The 21369-nt window shown below is 32.3% G+C and overlaps 1 protein-coding gene across 1 annotated transcript in view; it reads right to left on the bottom strand.

Annotated features, from left to right (window-relative positions):
- The window catches only part of LOC110992959 (B-cell lymphoma/leukemia 11A), a 34231-nt gene extending 13346 nt beyond the window's left edge, over window positions 1–20885 (bottom strand). The window contains exon 1 of the mRNA XM_022258984.2: window positions 20521–20885. Coding sequence (XP_022114676.2) covers window positions 20521–20557 — 37 coding nt within the window. The 5' untranslated portion in view covers window positions 20558–20885. The remainder of the gene's footprint in view (window positions 1–20520) is intronic.
- Window positions 20886–21369: the final 484 nt, after the last annotated feature.

Below are 21369 nucleotides of genomic sequence, written 5' to 3'. Positions count from 1 at the left end.
ATAATAATATTAATATTTATATAAAGACAATCCGAGCTAATGCTATAATAATGAATTAATTGTTAAAATTACTAAATATGTCTGATTTAGCTAAGAACAATAGGTATTCAAACTGGATCTGAGCCTATTTAAATTTGAAGCTCCAAAGATCTCTATGTAATACGTTTTACTCTTAAGCCGGTTCGAAATTTAAACTGTTCGACTGTTTTGATTATTAAAAAATACCGTACAAAGTTGTTTAAAAATGCCAAAACATCACGCAACCATTATGGTCCAAGTGACATATGGACAATGATGCATTCAACCCTTCCAAATTGCATATAATTAAAGTCACGGTCTGAGGTGTCAGTTGCGAGATTGACCACTTATCTCACGGGACAAAGAGTAACTGTTTGCGGTTCCGGGTTCTTTACAGGTAAGTTAATTGTCAACAGATGGTACAACGCTGGTGTTTTGCAAATGACAGCGTATTGTCAATAGATTTTTATATGACTTGATTATAATTAGGGGTTCGTTTGGTCAATTAAATACGTCAAGTTTGGTGTATTAGAATTTTTTTTTTAGAACAGGGGGCAAACCTGATTTTAAGTTATACCGCCCATCGACAGTCACATTTTCAAGAAGGCTTGCAAGTGCGTTGCCGGCCTTTTTAGCACCGAAACTCGTCCACAATTACAGAAAAATAAAGTTGGTTTTCAGGTTTTGGCATGCAATTTTTCCAATTTTTCTCTCTATAAAAACTTTCTTTGAATAAATAAAAGATATACTCGCATTTGTCCAAGATTTTCATATATATAGTCTATAAATTCACCTCTCAAGGCCACCAAGAGAAATATTCAAGTATCTATTTTTTTTTAATTTAATTAGCAGTAGGTAAGTCAGTGCTTTATCAGGATCTAAATGAATGGAGGGTAGATACAATAACTATAAAAGTGTTAAAACTAGATGCTGACTTTCACGAAATTGTAACATATATTTCCCGTGGATTTTCGCCTTTGAACTCTTCCGACAAAACGCGTATGCAAAATTTGAAGTAGTCAAGGATTTGCAATACATAGGGCAAAGAATTTAATTGCCTAATAAATAAGCCGACAGCTCCGACGCTTGGGAATTATAAAGGCGCTTTCTCAAGGCACAATTGGTCGGCACATCAAAGACGCCGGAGCTAATTTTACATAAGTACTATGCAGACTCCCTTACATTCCTTACTGCTTTTATTATTATTTTTCCTTCAATCGCTTTGTGAGGAAAGTAGGCCGGTACTTTATGTACGGGGGTCGATTGTAACTCGAGCACTAAATTAATATGGCGTAAAAACTACCCGATTCGCGCTCTGTTTACAATGTTCAGGTTTGTTTAGGGGGTTTATTATGTAAATGTGTCGTGTAATTGATGTTTTAGGATTTATTTAGGCCTGGCTCGTGTCGGTGTAGATGGCTATTTTTTATTGCTTCCGTCGGAATGCTTCCGATGTGGCCGCGCCTTTATAGCAGTAAATTGTGTTTAATACATAAGTTGGCATCCTTCAAAAAACTAAAACTGTTTAAACTCAAATCCTTTGTTATTTGTAAATATTACTCAAATATTTCGAAGAATATGAACGCGAATTTGAACTTACACCTATTGAATTTAAAAATAGTACGTTCGTCAGTAAATTGCCATACCCAAAAAGCACGAAACTTTAATCAGGAATATAATTCTAAATTTGAAAAAAAAAAAACAAATGACTACAATATACTAACTTCAATCCCTAAATATCATCTCTCAATAATTAAAACTATTCAGAAGCCGTATTCCAAGCATACGTTTTATGTACTTACGTTAGCCCCTATCAAATCTCGTTTTTCGGGGAAATATGTGATTTTATAGTGATCAATCAGGTAGCCACACCCCCACGCGTGAATGGACAGTGGTCAAGTCGACACATGCGCACAATCACGACAAATCGAACCTGATTTATTGGTTTCTACCGACAAATGGGTATAGACTATACAAAGTACTGTGTCAATTGTCAAGTGTTTACATAATGTTCCATAAAAGTATTGTATCAGTACAATTAAAAAATATCAATTTAGAAATGATTAGTTCCTTTTTTAAAAATATTATAACATTTATTTATTACATTATTTTTAATAAGTGCCTATTCTATACGCAATGGACACTATTTTTATTCTATCTCGGATCTAGCTCCAAGTGTATATCTGTGATTTATTGGGTAGTGTCTAGGCAGCGCCGACCGCCTCAGGTGACGGGGGTGTCACCCTTCAAAAGGTCGCACCTAAAAGTTTAAATTAGCTCGTTACTACCAACGTGGCAGTTAAATCTGTTTTGTTTTTTCACCGCAGGAAAGGTCAATGGAAAACTTGTGTGTTAAACTTCGGAGTGTCACCTGAATTAATTATGTGCTAGAGTGCCAAGTATAGAATACGATTTTAAATATGTAGTCCCCGTATTTTCTCGTAATGAAGTTTTTACTTTGCTAGTACTTCATTAGACTCGATTAGTTATAGTTTAGTATGTTTCATACTAGTTCTGTTCATTAAAAATTCGTTGAAGGATTCAATAAATGTTTAGAGGATTTGTTCAGTCTAATACACGCAGCTGAGTTTCATTATCGCACGTTCAGACAGAATACAAAATATCATCATAATTTAGACGGTTGCCGCGTACCATCACTATGTGGAACCTGCTGCCCACTGAAGTATTTCCGAATTTGACTTAGGTACTAAAATAGAGCGTACAAATTCTTAAAAGGCCGGCGACGTACTTGCGAGCCTTCTGTTAATGTGAGTGTCCATGGACGGAATCAAAAACATCACTTGAACCTCCCCCATTTGCCTCATTTTATAATAAAAACATAGATTCCACATATGTTTAAATTATAGGTTATATTTATTTCATACAAAGATGGATCGGATGATCCATAACAAAAAATCTGTCTGATTTTGACGTATTTTTGACCGCCATGACCAATATTAATTGGCAGGGGTCTCAAACACCCTATTGTGTGGACATTTTATCGGTACAAGGTAAAAATAATCTGCGGGGGAGAACAATAAATCCGAATACATTTGGTAGACGATGAATCGAAAATAATTTTCATAGAAATTTGATATGATTTTGATATTGTATTTGAAACTTTGGCGTTCTCTTAGTCGCCTATTAACCTCTTGATTGAAAATACGTAATGTAATATGTACTGATAAGTGAGAGTGAAAGACTGTAATAACTTTACTGTGAATCCTTTCTAGGTGACAATGATTTGTATTAACCTTAAAGTGACTTCTTGTCGTAGTGAAGATATGTGGGGTCTATCTGTGTCTTCTACCGCATTTACTATAGATAGTGTTCAGAGGAGTTGTTCGGATGGATATAGAAGCTGAGTTTCATCAAATTCCACCCGTGTCGAGAGTTTTTTAAGGCAGTTATTGTAGCGCACCACCGATATTTGGAACCACCGACTTCCGATTTACGAATTTTACTTAGGAACAAGAAAAGAGCGTACCAATTCTTAAAAGGCCGTTAACGCACTCGTGTTTGGCATTGAGTATCCATGGGCCGTGGTATCATTTAACATCCGGTGAGCCTTCTGCCCGTTTGTTCTATAAAATCTTCTATTATAAATCTTACCTAATATTGTAAATAGCAATTATAATGTAAAGAGAATTTAATTCAAACTTAATAATAAAAACTTCTAAAACATTTTACGAGCTCACTTCGTATTTAACCACAGAGCTATGAAAACGATTATTATCCCTAAAATAATTTATTTTTAATGTATAGAATTAAAATTAATTCAACCTACATTTAAAATAATAAGCGACTTTTAAATGTTTAAAGTTAATTAAAATTGAACACATAATTAATTCACTATTAACATTATTGAGAATAAAATTGAATACATTTCGCTTTGCGGATCTAATATCTATTTTTTTACATTCCAAGCGATGATAGTCTTTGATAATATTTATTGAAAGGAACCAGTCGGAAATGGACATTGAGTTCAAAGGGCCAAATACAGCCTTATGTCGGCAAATTCAGGCTTTATGCTCTTTAATAGCTTGATAATACCTTGTTTTTGCTTTAAATGTTGCCTTTTTATTTATTCATTGATGTTGAATAGCTTGGATTCGTTGTAAATTGATCAATTCAAACAATTGTTCAAATTACGAAATTATTTCATAATTTTATGAGTTGCTTAAAAATTATTATTGTGTTATCTAATTATATTAAAGCATGTTAATTATGTACAGTATTTTTAATGCCTCCGCTTCAAAGTTTATGGAAAGTCTCTGGCTTGCTACGTGTTGACGCCAAAATGAATGATAATAATAATAAATCGTTCATTTGCAAAGAAAATGCCAGATAGAAATAGACATGCAAATGTCTTATCTCATAATACAGTTATGTTATTTATATTGTTGTCAAAAACTTATGGTCTAAATACTCCAATGTATCTTACACTTATAGAGAGCCTTTTAAACTTAGTGCGAGGAACACATACATAGTTATATACTGTATACACGATTTCATAGTTGGTTGGTAATATTTTTTATGAAACCGTTAAGGGTTTTCGAAAGTGTATATAAGTGCTCTTATTACTTATATAGAAAGTTAAAATTATGGTGGGACTAGTGCAAACACCACGCCCAGTACATTTGGCTATTCAGAGGCGGGTTACGTCAACAGCTAGTTAATGACGTCACTTTTACCCCATAATTACAACCTATGTGAAACTTTAAAGCTTTTACTATGTATAACAGACACGCCATTTTGAATTGAGAACTTGAAAACAAATAAAGTGCTTGTAAAAAATAACAATTGGTAACTTATGTGTCCAAGGATTTATTCTTTACAAAATGAGAGGGCCATTAACAAATTGTATTCTTTTAAACAGGTAATAGTGATTCGGTCTGTAGTTCTAGTATTCTAATGCGCAGAGGCGTTGAGAGCGTGGTGAAACTGATAGTGGTTGGTTACACAGAAAGCAAAAGATTATTAACTTTCTACGACATACTAAGATATATTTTGGTACACATTCCTATTCAATTGGTTTTTTCTACGCTCTACGAACTGCCCGTAGCTTAGTGTAGCCAGACCAATTTCGAATACTTTAACGCCCGAACTCAATAATTAATCCTCAATCTCAGATTGTTTTCAATCTGAGATTAGGATCGCTTTGACAGTCGATCGATCTTCTATCTGCATCCCAAAACCCAAATTCAAGAATGCAATCTCTTCGCTCTTTACACTCATATTTGATAATCAATTTATACCAAATATAAATAAAATCGTGAAATGTTTAAAACATATCAAATACCTATATGTATTGGCACAGTTGAGTCATTTTCATGCAAAGTTCTATCCTCATACACCGATTCGACCTACCATGGATAGCGATAGATGGCTATTACAATATTAAAAAATTTAGATTAAGATGTCTATCTCAGATGGTCAAAAATTTATTGAGATAGGTTATTGGGCTTGGGCGTAAGTAGACCGAAAGCTATAATCCCATCATCGTAAACGAATTAAGGCACTTTTTGTCGCAGGTAGTCGGAAAAAATTTCGCGACCACAACTGATCAAATTAGGCTGGGTCAGTAATTGTGTTACTGATACCTAATACCCGATATTGGGTAAAGAAAACAGGTCCCTCTTGTGTATTGGTCCTTCGTTAGTGAGATTATTTTTTTCTCTTTTTTCGCTTTAGGTGTAAGCTGATATAGACCCGGGGGCATAGACAACCCTTGAAATTTGTAAATTTATTTTACGTTTTGGTAATTTTCGGTAAGGCGATCTTTATTGAAATTGATTTTGGTCAGCTTATGAAATTTTTTGTTGTTAAATATTTTAGATGGGAGTTTTTTATTAACATTTTATCCAAATGGAATCCCATTTGGGTCATGGGTATTTGACTATGAATATGATTTTTTATAACATAGTAGCGGCCTTAAAATATTTTGGAAATAAATAGGGTAGGTAACACTAGGCTTTAGGATGCGACTCTCATCCCTGTGGTAGTAGGTTTGATTCCGGGCTATGCACAAATGGACTTTCTATGTGCGCATTTAACATTCGCTCAAACGGTGAAGGAAAACATCGTGATCAGACAGACTTAAAAGATTGTAGTGCTACAGGAACAATGTAGCATATAACGGTGTTTTTTTAATCGGTTCACTACTTTTAAAAATATAACGACATATTTTTAAAAATTCATTTGATGAATCTAATTATTAAAAAGAATACATATACAAAAGATACATGGAATTTTCGATTGTTATTACTTTTACTGATAGGTATACGGATCTTGAGGAAAGAATTGTAGGCTTTCGCAAGATATTTGTCACAGTACGAGTGTCAATAAAAACGACACGCCGGACTGTATGCCACTACACTACATAACGTAGTGTTGTGCTTACTTATTTATCGATACCTAAATTTGTTACAAAGAAACATATGTTAAACATTTATATTCACTTAGTTATTTGTTGGTGAATTATTTATTTGTATTAAAATATTTTTTGTATGAAATCAAGGTATCGTATACATTCGAATAATGCCGCATAAAAGTAATAAAATATCATAAACTCTTTACAAATAAATCTTATTTATTTTTGACTATAAAACTTCCTTCTTTTCTCTCAAGCCTTTAATACACTATGATGAAAAGAGATAAATCAATGTTAGTCGACAGTACTGAATTATATGACTCAAGTGTAGATTTATAACTATTGAGAATATCGATATCTTATCCCATCTCTATACCCGTTAAAGCGGACACTTAACCCCTAATCCCCAGCAGTTCCCGCCAGTTTATGGCAAAAATCTTAATTCTAGTCTGCCGTTAACTGTCCTCCACTAATTATTGCTTCCAATTGTTTCTATTATCTGTTTAACGATGGTATAATATTAATTAAATCTGTGAGCCGTAAATTATGTCGATAATCACATTCAAATTCGAAAGTAGATGTTCGAAATTCAAAATTCGAACTTAGGGATAAGACCTATTCCTAAGTTCTAGACCGTTCTGGATTTTTGAATTTTTGTAGAAAGATTTTCTAGGAATATTGGACAATCTGTATTTGAGTGTAGATATAAAAAATAGTCGAATTGTATAGTGAGTAAATATACCGTTCATAAAGTATGAGCAAACACAGCATGAAGGTTCTGTTGCCTTTATAATTGTCTCAACGGTAAATCATACCTACCAGTTTTAACATTTTTCAGTAAGATATAGTTTTCCCTGAGCAATAAAACTAGGGTCATAAAGCGACGTCCGGTCGGCCGGGTGCCAACCCTTATACTGAACCGGTATAAATAATATAAAAGTTGCAGATTTTCTTGGCTCGCTCCCGTTTTTAAGTTTTAACGGATCATTCTGGAGATTATAATGAGGTTTGAATGACTGAAATTGCTATTAAAGTGACGTAATTAGGGACGCATGTATTACTTTGAAGTTAATATTTATTGGAGTATTTTAAATCCCAAATTTTTGATTTTATAGTTTTTTATAATCTGCCGTTACTTTTGTACAGTTACTGTTGATGAAAAACAAAGTCAAATAATAAAATTGTGTTTTAATTAAACATGTAAACCTGTTTTATTACCCTATTAGCCTTAAAAATGTGAAAAGTATTGTTTGTTTGTATGTAGAAATAGTTATTGATTTTTCAAATACCTCATTTTTTTAAGTTATCTTTTGATAATAAAAAACTGCAAACCTACTTTATAAGCCTCAGAAATGAAGCGAAAATCAAACATTTATATAGAAATAATTATTGGTTATACTGTCGCCAAATTGAACCCAGGAAGTATGCGGAATAATTAAAAAAAAATTATTTAAAATTTGTTAAAATATAAAAAAATAATCTCAAACCTAAAGCCTACGTTAACAAGTTCCAGCTAAGCTTCTAGAACTGCCCATCTAACAAAGCATTGAATAAACCTCAGAATTTTATTTATATTCTGTATAATAGTCCTCCCAACCCTCCCATTACCAGAAGGTCATTATTTTGACAAACAGCCTTCTTCGTAGATTTGCGGTCAATGCGACCAAGGAATGCAGATCTGAAATACTTTTAAATATTCCTTTATGATATAGTGCTGAGGTTTCTTGGCATAAGTGCATGGCATTAAGATTTTGCATTCTCAGCAGAACCGATATTTTGTTTGGTTAAAGCTATGACAATTTTATAGCCATTGAGGCTTGGCTTGCAAAAAAAGCTTAGCGTGACAGTGTCGAGAGTTACCGTTCCTATTAATCCTGTATAAAGTACACGTTTTTGACATACGAGAGTTACACTTAGCGCTCAGTACCTTTGAATATAACACTTTGGTAGTACTCAGGTATATTCAAATTCAATTTCTAAATAGATAACACAACGTACACTTATGAACGTAAAAACAGAAATGTATATAAAATGCTTCTAATTTTACATTTACGGCCAGTTCTCAAAGAAAGGGTGTAGAACAGAAGAGACGAACTGGCAAGAAACTTTTCACTACTATTTTTAATCGCCATATTTTTGTTTCACACAGCGGTTGTAAGGAGCTGCAACAGTATCACGAAACATCTATGTTGTATTGTGGTTATATATTCGAATAAGATTATATATTATTTATAATATTTTGTATAGTCTAGCTATTGAACAAGTTTGCGATAGGCACTAATCTGAGATATCATGTTAATTTAATAAATTTAGAAAATGAAGTAAGAATTATATTAAATAAAAGGGTTTGAAAGTCAAGTAAAAAAGTAATTACGTAATTATAATTATGAGTGTAACCTAAAACATTTTAATGTTTGTCTATATGTGATTTTTTTAATATCTCCCTGAGAAATATGAGATCAAAACAACCTATTCGTCGGAGAAATTAAGATTTACTGCCTAATAAACCAAAACAATTTTATAGCTAAATATCTGATATAATACACAAGGCCACTAACTTAGTCATTTATATGTTAATGTGAATGGCATTCATAGATTCATACAGAGATATATTCGGGACCATTTTCACTGCCTTATTACTTTCCAATTTGTCTTCAGCATTGGTTATTACCTCCTTTATGACCCCTTATATTAAACCCACACATGTATCGACAAACTAATACAAAATATCTCAATAGCGAAAGTACCTTTTCTCCTTAAATCGATGCCAGAGTCGAAAAATCTTGACTTACTCCGTGAGGACAAATCCATAGTTATAGCACGATCAGACCACTGGGCACTATGAAACATGTGATCATCTTCGCAGACGATCACAGACTGGCTAACTTGTTAAAGTTTGAGACCCACATTTAAAAAAAGAACCCCCGAATTGCAGGTAAAAAAAAACCCGTATCAAAACCGTTTGCTAGTGACCCGATCTCCCATCCCTTTGTTCGGCGTATATTTATAATAGCGCATTTTTTTCACACACTGCACCCCTAATGTGAGCGAAAATATGCGTAATCGACGCACCCAGAGAAAGTTTATATTGAAAAAACACAACTGTCCCCATTTGAATAGCAAAAACTGCATGTCACTTCGAAAATGGTATTAGTGAATGAATATGATTTCGGATCTAAATGGATGGATGACTTATAATTGTATCGCGTTTTATTAAGCATGAATTATTGGTTCGACGTGGTTTGTGACGGCTAACAAAGTATGTGTAATCTGGATATTGTGAGAGCGAACCAAAGCTTCTCTTAGTCTCTTTCAATATTACTTTTCTAAATAAGTTTATTAATAAAGTAAGAGAATATTTTTGATCAAAGTAATCAATTCAAAAATCTTTCTTCTTATCCCAAATAAATAATAACTTATTTTTTTTATAATTACTTCACGTAAAACGAAAAACGATCGACATCCAATATCAATTATTTCGCCAAAAATCATGGAAATAATTGTATGATTTAGCTCCGAATTGGAAATATAACAAAATTATGACAATCGAATTGCAGAATGACCCCGTGTTTGTTATTCTTAGGTAAATAAGATTGACGTTGAGTGTACATCTGGCCCAAATATTAGGGGATGTGATAAACAATGCAGTAATTCGATTTTTCGGCCGACAAATTGTGCGTGATGTATTACGTAACGAATTCTACTTTTTTCCCCAAAATGTATGTGGTAGCGAATTTCGTGTTTAAAAATGGAACATTAAATTAAATAACGCAATCATTGAATGTTCTTAGTTCATTTTTGAAAATGGAACTTTTCAAGTTTGTTTTTCTTTTCAATATCACATTCGATTTTTAAATGATTTCTTTAACTTTATTCTAATGTTAGGGGATATTTTTTGTGATTAAATTATTTGAAAATGGAATAAATATTGTAAATAAAGCTTTATTTGTGCTTATTGGAAAAGATTATTAAAATTGATCTTTCACCTTTCTTAAGTGACGTTAAAAATAAATTTCCCCACAAAATTACATCACACCAACTAATTTCCAAATTTTCTTTGGAATAAAAACACTTATCAATTTTCCTACGCTATCAATAAGCGTGATTTTCCGCGAATTAAAGAGATTTAAACAAAAAGTATACAGTTATAGGACTTTACCTGAGCGTGTGAATTCATAACAGGTGGGTATAGTTCCGGCAACCACTCGCAACCTGATAACTATTTGACGGACAATGGGCTCGCGGTTTTTCTGATAGAACTCTGATTTGAAAAAGGACTACATCATGAATAGAACCTTCAATCTAAACGATATTGACATTTCATATGAAATATATAAGATTTTAAGGAGGTACTTTTAAGTCTCGTACAGTTGTAATTGTAATACCTCTTTACATTACATAATTATTAAAAAAAAATCATTATCACTGTTTTAAGCTGCTTTGTATCTTTCTCTTTAATGGTGTTTACACTATGACAGATAGAGACAAATGCTTAAAACAGTCTTAGGACTCGAGCTTTTTTTATGAATAAGTAATAACACACTCGATTAAAATTTACATGGTACGTTATTTTAGAAGTAGAAGATATGCATCTACCTTCTTTTTTCATCTTCGAAATATATAAAAATAATTTTACTTAGGTATCAAATGTAGCACAAATCACAAAACTACTTGCAAAATCATGATTATGGCTTTTGCACATCTTCAACGAAACGGAAGGTATGCAAAAAAAACACACATGTTCAAATTCGGTCAAGGAATCCTTTGTGGGCAGCATTGTCGTATGATAGATTGAAATGGGAAGGGTTGAATTACACCTGGAACAATACTGACAGCGTGGGAGAGGTTTGAGTTGACCGCGACTCCATAAAAATTAATTTAGATTTCTATAAATTAAATTCGGTTTTCCTTTTGTAAATTATTGTAAAACCTATTATTTTTACAATACATTGATCTATACAGATGCTATATCATTAGGTCCAGGGTTCGATTCCTGAAGAATAAGCTAAGCTCTAAAATAATTATTATTTTCACCGATCGATCTCCTTCGTGCCTTCTCAATTGGCACATATATATATAGCCTGAAGGCTCAGGCACTGATAAGGCAGTTATATAATCCTATACAATTTTTATACACAAAACAGGTTGCATTCAGCACCTGAGGCTTAAATATTTTCCCATGGTCAAACAAAATTGACAAACAAATGGTCAAAGGGATTTTTTGCACTGTCGCGCCCACATTGTCAAAGAATAAAGTCGGCCGTAGGCAAAATAACTATTGTTGATACCTTTCAACAGTTTGGTAAAGGGTAAGGATATTCACCTGTTTTTATTTTCTTTTATAAATAATATCCTTTATTCATGATAAAATTAACCTATATATTTAATGATATCATATTTATTTCCAAAACACAAATATACATTTACAATTCAATGTAAATTATAATAATAATTAATAAATAGAAAATTAAAACAAATTTTAAAAAGTTTGCTCCCTCTGGCAGTAGCTAGTACTTCCTCTTTGCCAGTTGGTACTTCTAATTAGTAAATGTTTATTTTAAAAGCCTTCAATAATATATTTAACGAATGACTTAGTCTATAATAAACAAATGAAATTATGACTAATGTGTTCATGGTATTTTAATAATCGCAACCAAAACCTACGTACTTATAAAATATCAAAAAACATCTTAATAAAAAATATATCTAACATCTGATTGACACGACCGCGGTATCTACCTGAGCAATATGAACCATTATTCAAAACCCGTGACCATTGTCCAACAGCCTTTGAATCGGCTGAATTTATTTTTTTAACCATCCGTTTTAGCTACACGTCAAGTCGCTTAATAGAGCGGCTATAGAATTACAACCAGTTTTAATATTTTTTGCGACGGCAATCCTAGTTTGAATTAAAGATTTGAAATAAATTAAGCAGATTTTTTTGCTATCCAAGAAGTTTATTTCAAAATTCGTGATATGGAAATGCATTCACAAATTTGAATTTGGAACTTAATGCTCCAAATTTGAATTCTAGTCGACTTCGTAATAATATTTAATTTAAGTATTTATGACACATAACGCCATTTTCAGTTTATTTACTAACACTTACATGCTACAAAATTATCTAGAATTCAAATTTAGAAATGTTTATTTGATAAGCAACTATTTCGCGTGACTGGCGTAACAAAAAAAAAACTTTCAGCGTATCATACTACTTAGTTTAAAAAAATATTTTTCGTAAAACTATTTCATTTTTAATTTCCTAACAATTTAGAGCATGCTCTAAACAAATGTTCTACATTGTTTTTATGATTTAGTGGGTGTTAAAAATCATAGCCAAAGTGAGAGACTGTCTCGTTTATGATTTATATTGTGTCGTTGTGTGTGTTTGTGTATTGTTAGCTTGTAGTGTAGGCGTTCTTAGATTTATAGTGGTTCGCCCTTTCCTTTAACTAAATACAATATTTAGAGTTCAATAAGCTTCGTATTAACCGGACAGGCGTGGTATCAAAAGTTTATTGTAGAGATTTTAGAATTATTTTTGCAACTTTTTCAATCGTGGTGAACCAATGAACTACATATTTAAAACTTCTTCTAGAATTCTTTACAAAAAAACGCTATCTAGATTCTAGTGACAACTGTACAAAAATCCGTTCGTTGAGTTGATTTGGACCTACTTATAAGAACAAAGTGTTTATCTAGTATAACTCTGCTATAACTTAAATATAGTACGTACGTGTTTAAAATTAATAAAAATATAAATTCATCAAAATACTTATGTTTTAAATATTAATTTGTCTACTTATCTGAACTTATTGAAGCTAATTTCAATTAAAACGTTAAAGGTTTTTAAGTATTTAAAAAGCTTTACTTTCATTAAAAAGTAGCAATGTTTGCGTATCGGCAGCATCAAAGGTCAGTCCTAATCTCAGTAGACTCCCGCGCACACAATGGGCCGTGTACTGCGGGTCACTCATCGGTTATCTGTCGATCGTCAAATTTATAGTACGATCCGACTTTACTGTTAGTCTGTGGTCGTATGTGAGTCTATGGTCATATTGTCTAGAAATATTTCGGAATCTATATTACGAAATAGAATTTCCGGGCAGGCATTTTGCGCATTGTTTTTTTCATTGTGATACCAATGTACTCACTGTTAGTACATTCTCAAGTGCTTTGTCTGTCTTTAAAAAATTGTATGTTACGAATGAACCGAAAACTGGACGAATATCACATAATATACCATAAGAATGCAATAGCCGCGAAATGACGCCAAATTATAATTTACTTGATTGACATGGATTTGAAAACAAATGCAATCGATTAGTAATACATATAATGAATTCAATCAATTTCATAAATATGAAATACTTTTTACATACCTACAGTCAATACTTAAACTCAAACAATAGTATAGACTAATTAATCTCTCTGTTTATAGTGGATCGGGAAAAAAGGCTTTCACATGGCCTCAATGAAGTAGTCATCGCGGATGTGAGCATAATCTGTAGCCAGGTCATCTAGAGCGGTCACGAGTGGCCGGCATGAGAAAGCTCCCATCGTTGTGTGATGTACTAAGGTGACATTTGATGGGAACGGCTAATACCAGCAGGTATTCTTTGTATGTGAGAATGTTAATAGCTTAATTTTGTCATTACAATGTCATGTTAGTTATGTATTAGCTTTATAGTTACTTAGTAACTTTTTATTTAAAAAAATAATAAAAAGTCTTTTAGGTCTCAAATTTATGTACCCGTTTCATGATGTGTGTGTGAGTCGGTGATTCTTACCAATTCTCAAAAGGCCGGCAACGCACTCGCGAGCCCTCTGGCACTGAGAGTGTCCATGGGCGGCGGTGTCACTTAGCATTAGGTGAGCCCGTTTGCCCCCTGTTCTATAAAAAAAACCTTCTGTGCCTGACACACGCCGTCGAGTTTTTGGATCTTACGCAAGCCGGTTTCCTTACGATGTTTTCTTTTCCCGTTGGAGCTAATGTTAAATGCGCACAAAGTCCATTGGTGCACGGCCGGGGATCGAACCTACCGACCTCAGGGATGTGAGTCGCACGCAGACGGTTTTTTTTAAATTTTACAATTTATAATAAAAGAAACGCTGTTATAGGTAAAATAGGTAGTTTAGGTAAATTAAGATATACTTTCGATTCGGATAATAAGAATTAAATACCATACCTACATATTTATCTAAAGACATAAGAAAACTTTATTATATAATCGTACCTAATAATACACCATACTTTATTTTCTGCAGAACAAAACACTTATTGCTGTGTTTCACAGCGTTGGAAAATAGTAGAGAATATGAGAGACAAATGGATTTTGGAATACTTCACTCAGTCGGCTGTACTAATATTATCCTATATAATAACACATAATTATAAATAGTACTCGAATATCAAAAGACTAAAAATAGTTTATTATGATAAAAATGGTATTTTTGTTTTTGTAACGACTGTTACATTTGAAATATGTCAGTTAAGATTGTACTAAAGTTTAAATAGGCTGTCGTTCGTCGACACTTACAAATTAGTATCAAATCCTGACAAAGGTGGACTCTTCAATCTGTCCACCCACTCCCATCCAATCCAATTGTATCAAAATTAATTCATCTTATTAACATTATTTATACTAAATGGGCATTGGTCAAAGAATTCGTGAACAAAGCCTTCAATGCTTTGAATGAATTCACACATCTACTTAACAACCATGGCTTAGTGATGGAAACTCCAGAGCATTTTTTTTATATGTAGAACAGGGGACAAACGGGCAGGAGGCTCACCTGATGTTAAGTGATATATGCTAGTCTGCGAAACAAATTTATACGCTGTGTATGTACTGAATAATAGTAAAAATAACTGATAATAGATTTTAGTCGTTATTTGTTCGTGGGTTTGGAGTTACTTGAAGATTACTAGAAATAGATACGTTTCTTTAAATAATCGATGATCACATGAAAGGTGTTTAGCTTCTGTTTTTGTTTGTCTATTGTCAAAAATAATCCTTTTCTAGAAAGGATTACAATGACCCGATAATATGAAGAATGCGAAAGATGGCGCTAGCAAATACAATAGAATTGTATTAAACTATTACATATCAAATATAAGTTTACAATGCAGAATAATACATTTCAAGAATGTATATTCTAATTCTAATTACGAAACAGTTCAAGAATTGTATTATTTTTAATATTTTATTAATTAAATTGTTTTTTTTTTACAAAAAAAACATCTAATAGTTGAGACATCACAGCCTCCAACGTCGCATATTGTTTGAACGAACTAATAAATCCATTTTAATAGCATGGACCTCCGCGATATTACATATGTAAATTCATACATCTTGAATCGAAATGAAATTCTAAAAAACGTCCAGTTGAGTCGGGTGGCCGCCGAACCCTTAATACTAAATTAACTGAATTCCCATAATTTAAATATCGAATGGTCCATATAACGGACGACGAAGCGTTCTATGCCATTCGGTCGTTACCTACGAATTATATAGCTTTCATTATAGAAACGCGTTTTTTTAAGTATAGAAAAATTTATGAACTAAAAAAAATAAACAAAAAAAATCTTGTATGTATTGGATGTACCAGGAATTCATAAGTCATATGGTAGATGTAAGGAAATAGCGCAAGCGTATATTAATTGGTTCTTAATTAAAATAGTATAACTGCTGTCAAATTCGCCTATATTTAGAACTACTTGTGTACTTTCCAAACGAATTGATTTCTCTAGAATGAAACTAGTTTTAAAATTAAAAACTACAAACGCTAAAGAAGATTACGTGACAAAGTCCGTCAAAACAAAAATAAATTGTTAATTATTACAATAATTAAGATCATGCTATGCAAATTCAAGCGAATCGTGAATATTTATGCAGGGCGTGTCCTAAACTATTTCAGGGGTAAAACAATTGTTGCTCACCTCTGCAATCAATATAAAAATGATCCGAAATTAATTTACATCCAAATATGACTTACGAAGAGTGTGAAATTATACCGTTAGTTAATGTTTTCATATTATACTAAAAAACAAATACAAATATATGTGTATATTATACTAATAGTATAAAGAGGAAAGATTTGTATGTAAGCATGTTTGTAACGAATTGGCTCATAAAGTACTGGACCAATTTTTAAAATTCTTTCAAGATTTGAATGCTATATTAACACTGCTTAATATAGGATATTTTTATTGTAAGCAAATCAAAGATATATATTCTATACCTCAGTGAAATGTTTAAAAAAACCCGTTGATGATTCTGTTATCATTTTGTTTTCATAAAGTCCCGTATCCAAAGGGAGCCAGCGATACTACCTATTGCTAAATACATTATTATTTAGGTAGGCTGTACGTTTATGGAAAATTTTTTGAAAAATAAATATGCACCCGTGCGTTGCAGAACGGAGCTAGTATTAAATATTTGACTGAACTTCTCAAAAACTGTCACTGTCTGAAAGGTCGTAAACTATTTGCCAAAATCTTAGGTTAATTTTGACCACCAATTCCTATTATGAGTGTTATTAGGACTGTAATTGTATCAAAACAATGTTTTCCGGATGAGCATTTCTACACAAAGGAATACAATAAATGTACAAAAGATAGGTCAGTGTTTAAAATATTGCATAGAACAGGACGCGTATTACCGGCCATTACAAGACAAAGACGAAACTAGACGGATTACGAGCGGTCTTGAAACAATAATTCCTGGACAAGGATCAAGATTGAAAGTTCCGCTTGTGAATAAAATGTTCCGATATTCTCTTAATGAAGACATATTGAATCGCCAACCAACGAAGACGCGATGTTTCAAATTGACAAGCGCTCTCATTATGTTCGGAAAATAAAATTTCGATCTAATACACTTTGCATTTGAAAACTAATGAGTTAAACAAGCTTTTTACGGTATTTTTATGTTATTATTATAATTATAGCTGATACTTTAGCTGTAGGTTCTAGACATTATAACTTTTTGATGCAGATTTTTTTGTCTTTTTTTTCGATAACGTTACATTAAAAGTTTGTTCCTTATTTATTGTTATTATAATTTCAGATGTAAAAACATGACTTAAGGGCCAGCAACGCACTTGCGAGCGCTCTCACGGCGGTGTCATAACTAACTAACTTAACATCAGGCGAGTTTCCTGCCAGTTTGCCCCCTGTTATATTAAAAAAAATTATTAAATTTCCTCATTATCGACTGAAAGAGTGACGAAGTAATGTATTTTTTTTATTGGCATCATCAGTATACCTACTAATACTACTACATTGTCTATGAATAAAATATAATTTAATTTGATTTATCAATCATTTCCTAATCACTAGTTATCGAAATTTAATTTAAAAAAAATAGTCTATTATACTTAATATATAATAAATTATAACGAAAAGACACTGCTAAAGTGTAACCCATAGACTTTTTTCGACGCAGATTAAAAACAATTAGACATGTCAAAAGAGTTTTCATCCCGCGTCAATTAGTCGACAAGCAAATAGACGGGTTAAATATTTAAGTAACATTTTTAAACTTTCCGAGTCTCACCCGCAGCCTCGCGATAAAATTTACGATTCTCTAATTCGTACTTCTGAGGAGGGTTTTAAAATGGGGATACCCTTCGTGTATTTTTAACTTTTGTGACGAGAAGGTTTGGTACTAAGTAAAAAGCGAAAGTTGTATCATTTTGGTCAATCGTCAATTTGCTCTAAGCGTAATGAGCTTCTCTCAATAAAATAACTTCAAAAGCCAATTGCAGTTTCTGAGATTAACCAAACGCTTTAAGATGTTTGTTTTAGGGGTACAAGCGCAAGAGGCGCATCTAATGATTGTTGGATGTTGGATGGCTGACGTGTGATTAAGGCTTTCACACTTAATCGCAGATTATTTCTAACTATACGATTAAAGGGCAGATTTCACATAGTAGTAGCCCTAATATGCATAGGTTTAATAAAGAAATATTAGTATAGATATTTAACGCACATATATTATACTTAGGTATAAAAGATCAGTGACGCAATAACCTTTATTTAGGGCTGGGCCTTAGATTTCTGTATCTTTTTTATTAGCATTTGGCAAAGTAATAGGCAAGTAGATGCTCATCCTCCTGTGCTTGAGACACGTCATCGACTTTAAGAAAAGAAAGTCGATTAAAGCCGGGCACTAACCTACGATCTCAGGGATGAATGTCGCACTCTGAAGCCACTAGGCCAACATTACTCATATTACTATATATGTCATATATAATAATCTAACATATAAAAGCAATAGCAATAAAACTTCGCAGTATTTGTTGTAAATCGGTATTTCATAAAAAATGCGGCGCAAAAACACGACAAGCCGTCATAACAATTTTGAGAGGGACTGCACAAAAGAGTACCTCTTAAGGTTGAAATAAGAACAAATGTGATCGACGAAATGTCGCGTGTCAGCCAATCAGGCGTGACGGCCACAGCCGTTGATGACGTCACGTAACCACTGGCCAATCAGGCCGCCGTGTCGCCTTCGGTCAACTTGGACTAATTGCCCATGTGTGCGATAACGTTTTAAGAACTGCGCTCGCGCATGTATCGCACCGCTGCACCGTGTGATTTAATTTTATTACGGCATATAGAAAGATAGGCTATTAGACAATACTTATATAATGATTTTTTATTACTAAAATAAAAGGTTATTCTAGCTATTGGATAGAATAAACTTTCAGGTAATTATGTATGTAAACACCACAATATAATATAGAAATATTAGTATTCAGAAAGACTTGTATCCGTGTAATTTATTTATAAAAAACATGTGCAGACCAAAAAAAAATAACTATTCTTTTTTAACTAGAGTTTGGAAGTCTGCAGTTTATGAAATAGATTTTGAAAGTTTGAAAATAGAATTTTTCACTTATATAGAATTTAATTGCCAGTTGAATTTATTATACCTTTTATAATTGTAGTGTTTACTAAGAAGCGTCATTATTTCAACAACATACTTAAGTTTTTTGTACATTTCTTGATAAAGATATAATTAACGTCGAAAATTTTATCCAAATATTCCAAAAAGTTTATCTTATTATTATTGTTACTAAGATGTTATTCAATTAAAATTTTGGTCACTTTGAAAGTAAATCATGGGAATTTTGAATAATAACATTACAAGATGGCTAGTGGGAACGGTATTTAACAATAGCTGCTTAATTAATAATTTTAACAATGTTTCTGATGGATAACTTTTGATAAAGTTTAGCCGACTTTCTCTAAATTAAAAAAAATGTTTTGTTTTAGCTGTTTATAAAAAATTTAAAGAATTTTTATGCTACTTAAATTTGTTGATTTATCCTTTTATTAAATTAATAAATATTGCACAGGAGAATGGATTTGCCTAATACAATTTTTAATAGAGAGAATGTTAGTATAACTATATACTTAATATAGATTTAAAAAATGTTTCAAAATCATTTGTAAAAAAATAATGTATGATTTTATGTAAATGAGATCTAAAATTCTTTTATTAAAATATAATAAGTTAACGGACATTTACTATAGAAGCGTGACTAACATAAAATAATTAATATGTTTCATAAAAGTATTGACGTAAATGAATATTCATTTATGGTCATCTTTTGACGTATTTTACAATCAAAACTAATTTCCCCGAGGAGTCTAGTTCTGATTTAAAAAAATAAAAAAATATCGTATTTTATAGAAACATAAGTTTAAACAATTATATTTCAAATTTTAACAAATAAAAATTTAAAAGATAATATTACTTATATGCATTGCATTTTCATTTAAAAACTTCGTTTTTCTGTTTTCGTTCATTTCTTCTACTGACCGTAGATGACCACAAAACAAATATTGACATAGGCTACGCTATTAACTTCCTCATTTTCTTCTATAAAGCCTTTTAACATCAGTGAATAAACGGCGCAATTTTATTTTTTTATTCCCACGTTGAATATAAAACTTTATTATAATGTTAGTTGTTTTAATTTTAATAAATTAACCTGAAATATTCAGTTTTTAAAGACATTTAAAATGCTATTATTTTAAGACATTTTACTGGTTTGGCTTACTTATAGGAATTAATTTAGTAATTTAGAGTAAATATATTTAATAAACATACCTTGCGCGATGCGTACAGCAGGCATCTTGATTCTCATTTTGATTTGGTCACCTATTTTTAGATCGTCTTTATCCTTAATCTTTATCTAAATCTCGCTATCATGCGACAGTTTGTTCACTTCACTTGTGCCGCCGTCGGTCAGAATTATCTCAAAAGCTAAACGGACCCGGGTGTACAGTCCGTTCCATAACAAAAATAAAGCCTCAAGCCTTTTTTCTTTTCATAACTAACACTTGGATGTCCTATCTATTTTACACTTCCACATCACAATGATTTTCGAATTAAACTAAATATTTGAATTGGCGCGATGTATATCGCGTGCGAAGCGGTGTGGCAGGTGCGGCCGGACGCCCGCTCTGGCCCGATGTCCGAACGCGTCTATCCCGTGTCCCTTCGCGCGAGGGCTACGCTGTCTCGTGTCCAACTAGCGCCGTCTCGCTCGACTGGCCGACGCCGGCGCGTGCGGACTATGTCACGCCTATATCGTAACTTTTCAGACGCGAACACATTTTCCAACTTTTCCAACTGCAGTTGCGGCCGAATTTTCCGCAACTAATACTTTAGAAAGACAAATTGTATTAATTTTACAATCAATTTATATAATTTTGACTTTGACATGCATTATTAATTTTAAAAATTCACTATTTGTAAAGTAACTAAAATAAGGTTTTAATTTACGTTGTATTTTGAAATTTTGTAGCATATAATATAATAAACAATTAAACTATATTTGACTATTTTGGTATCTTGTGATCGATTAAAAATTATTTTTAACTTTATTATTCTATTTTAATAGGTCTAAAAAAATTTCGAAATTATACATCAATCGAAGGCCTCGAAACTCTATTG

The sequence above is a fragment of the Pieris rapae genome, chromosome 6 (assembly GCF_905147795.1).
Source record: "Pieris rapae chromosome 6, ilPieRapa1.1, whole genome shotgun sequence".
Classification (NCBI taxonomy): domain Eukaryota; kingdom Metazoa; phylum Arthropoda; class Insecta; order Lepidoptera; family Pieridae; genus Pieris; species Pieris rapae.
Note: the sequence above shows the minus strand (reverse complement) of the source record. Positions and strands in the feature narration are given on the sequence as shown.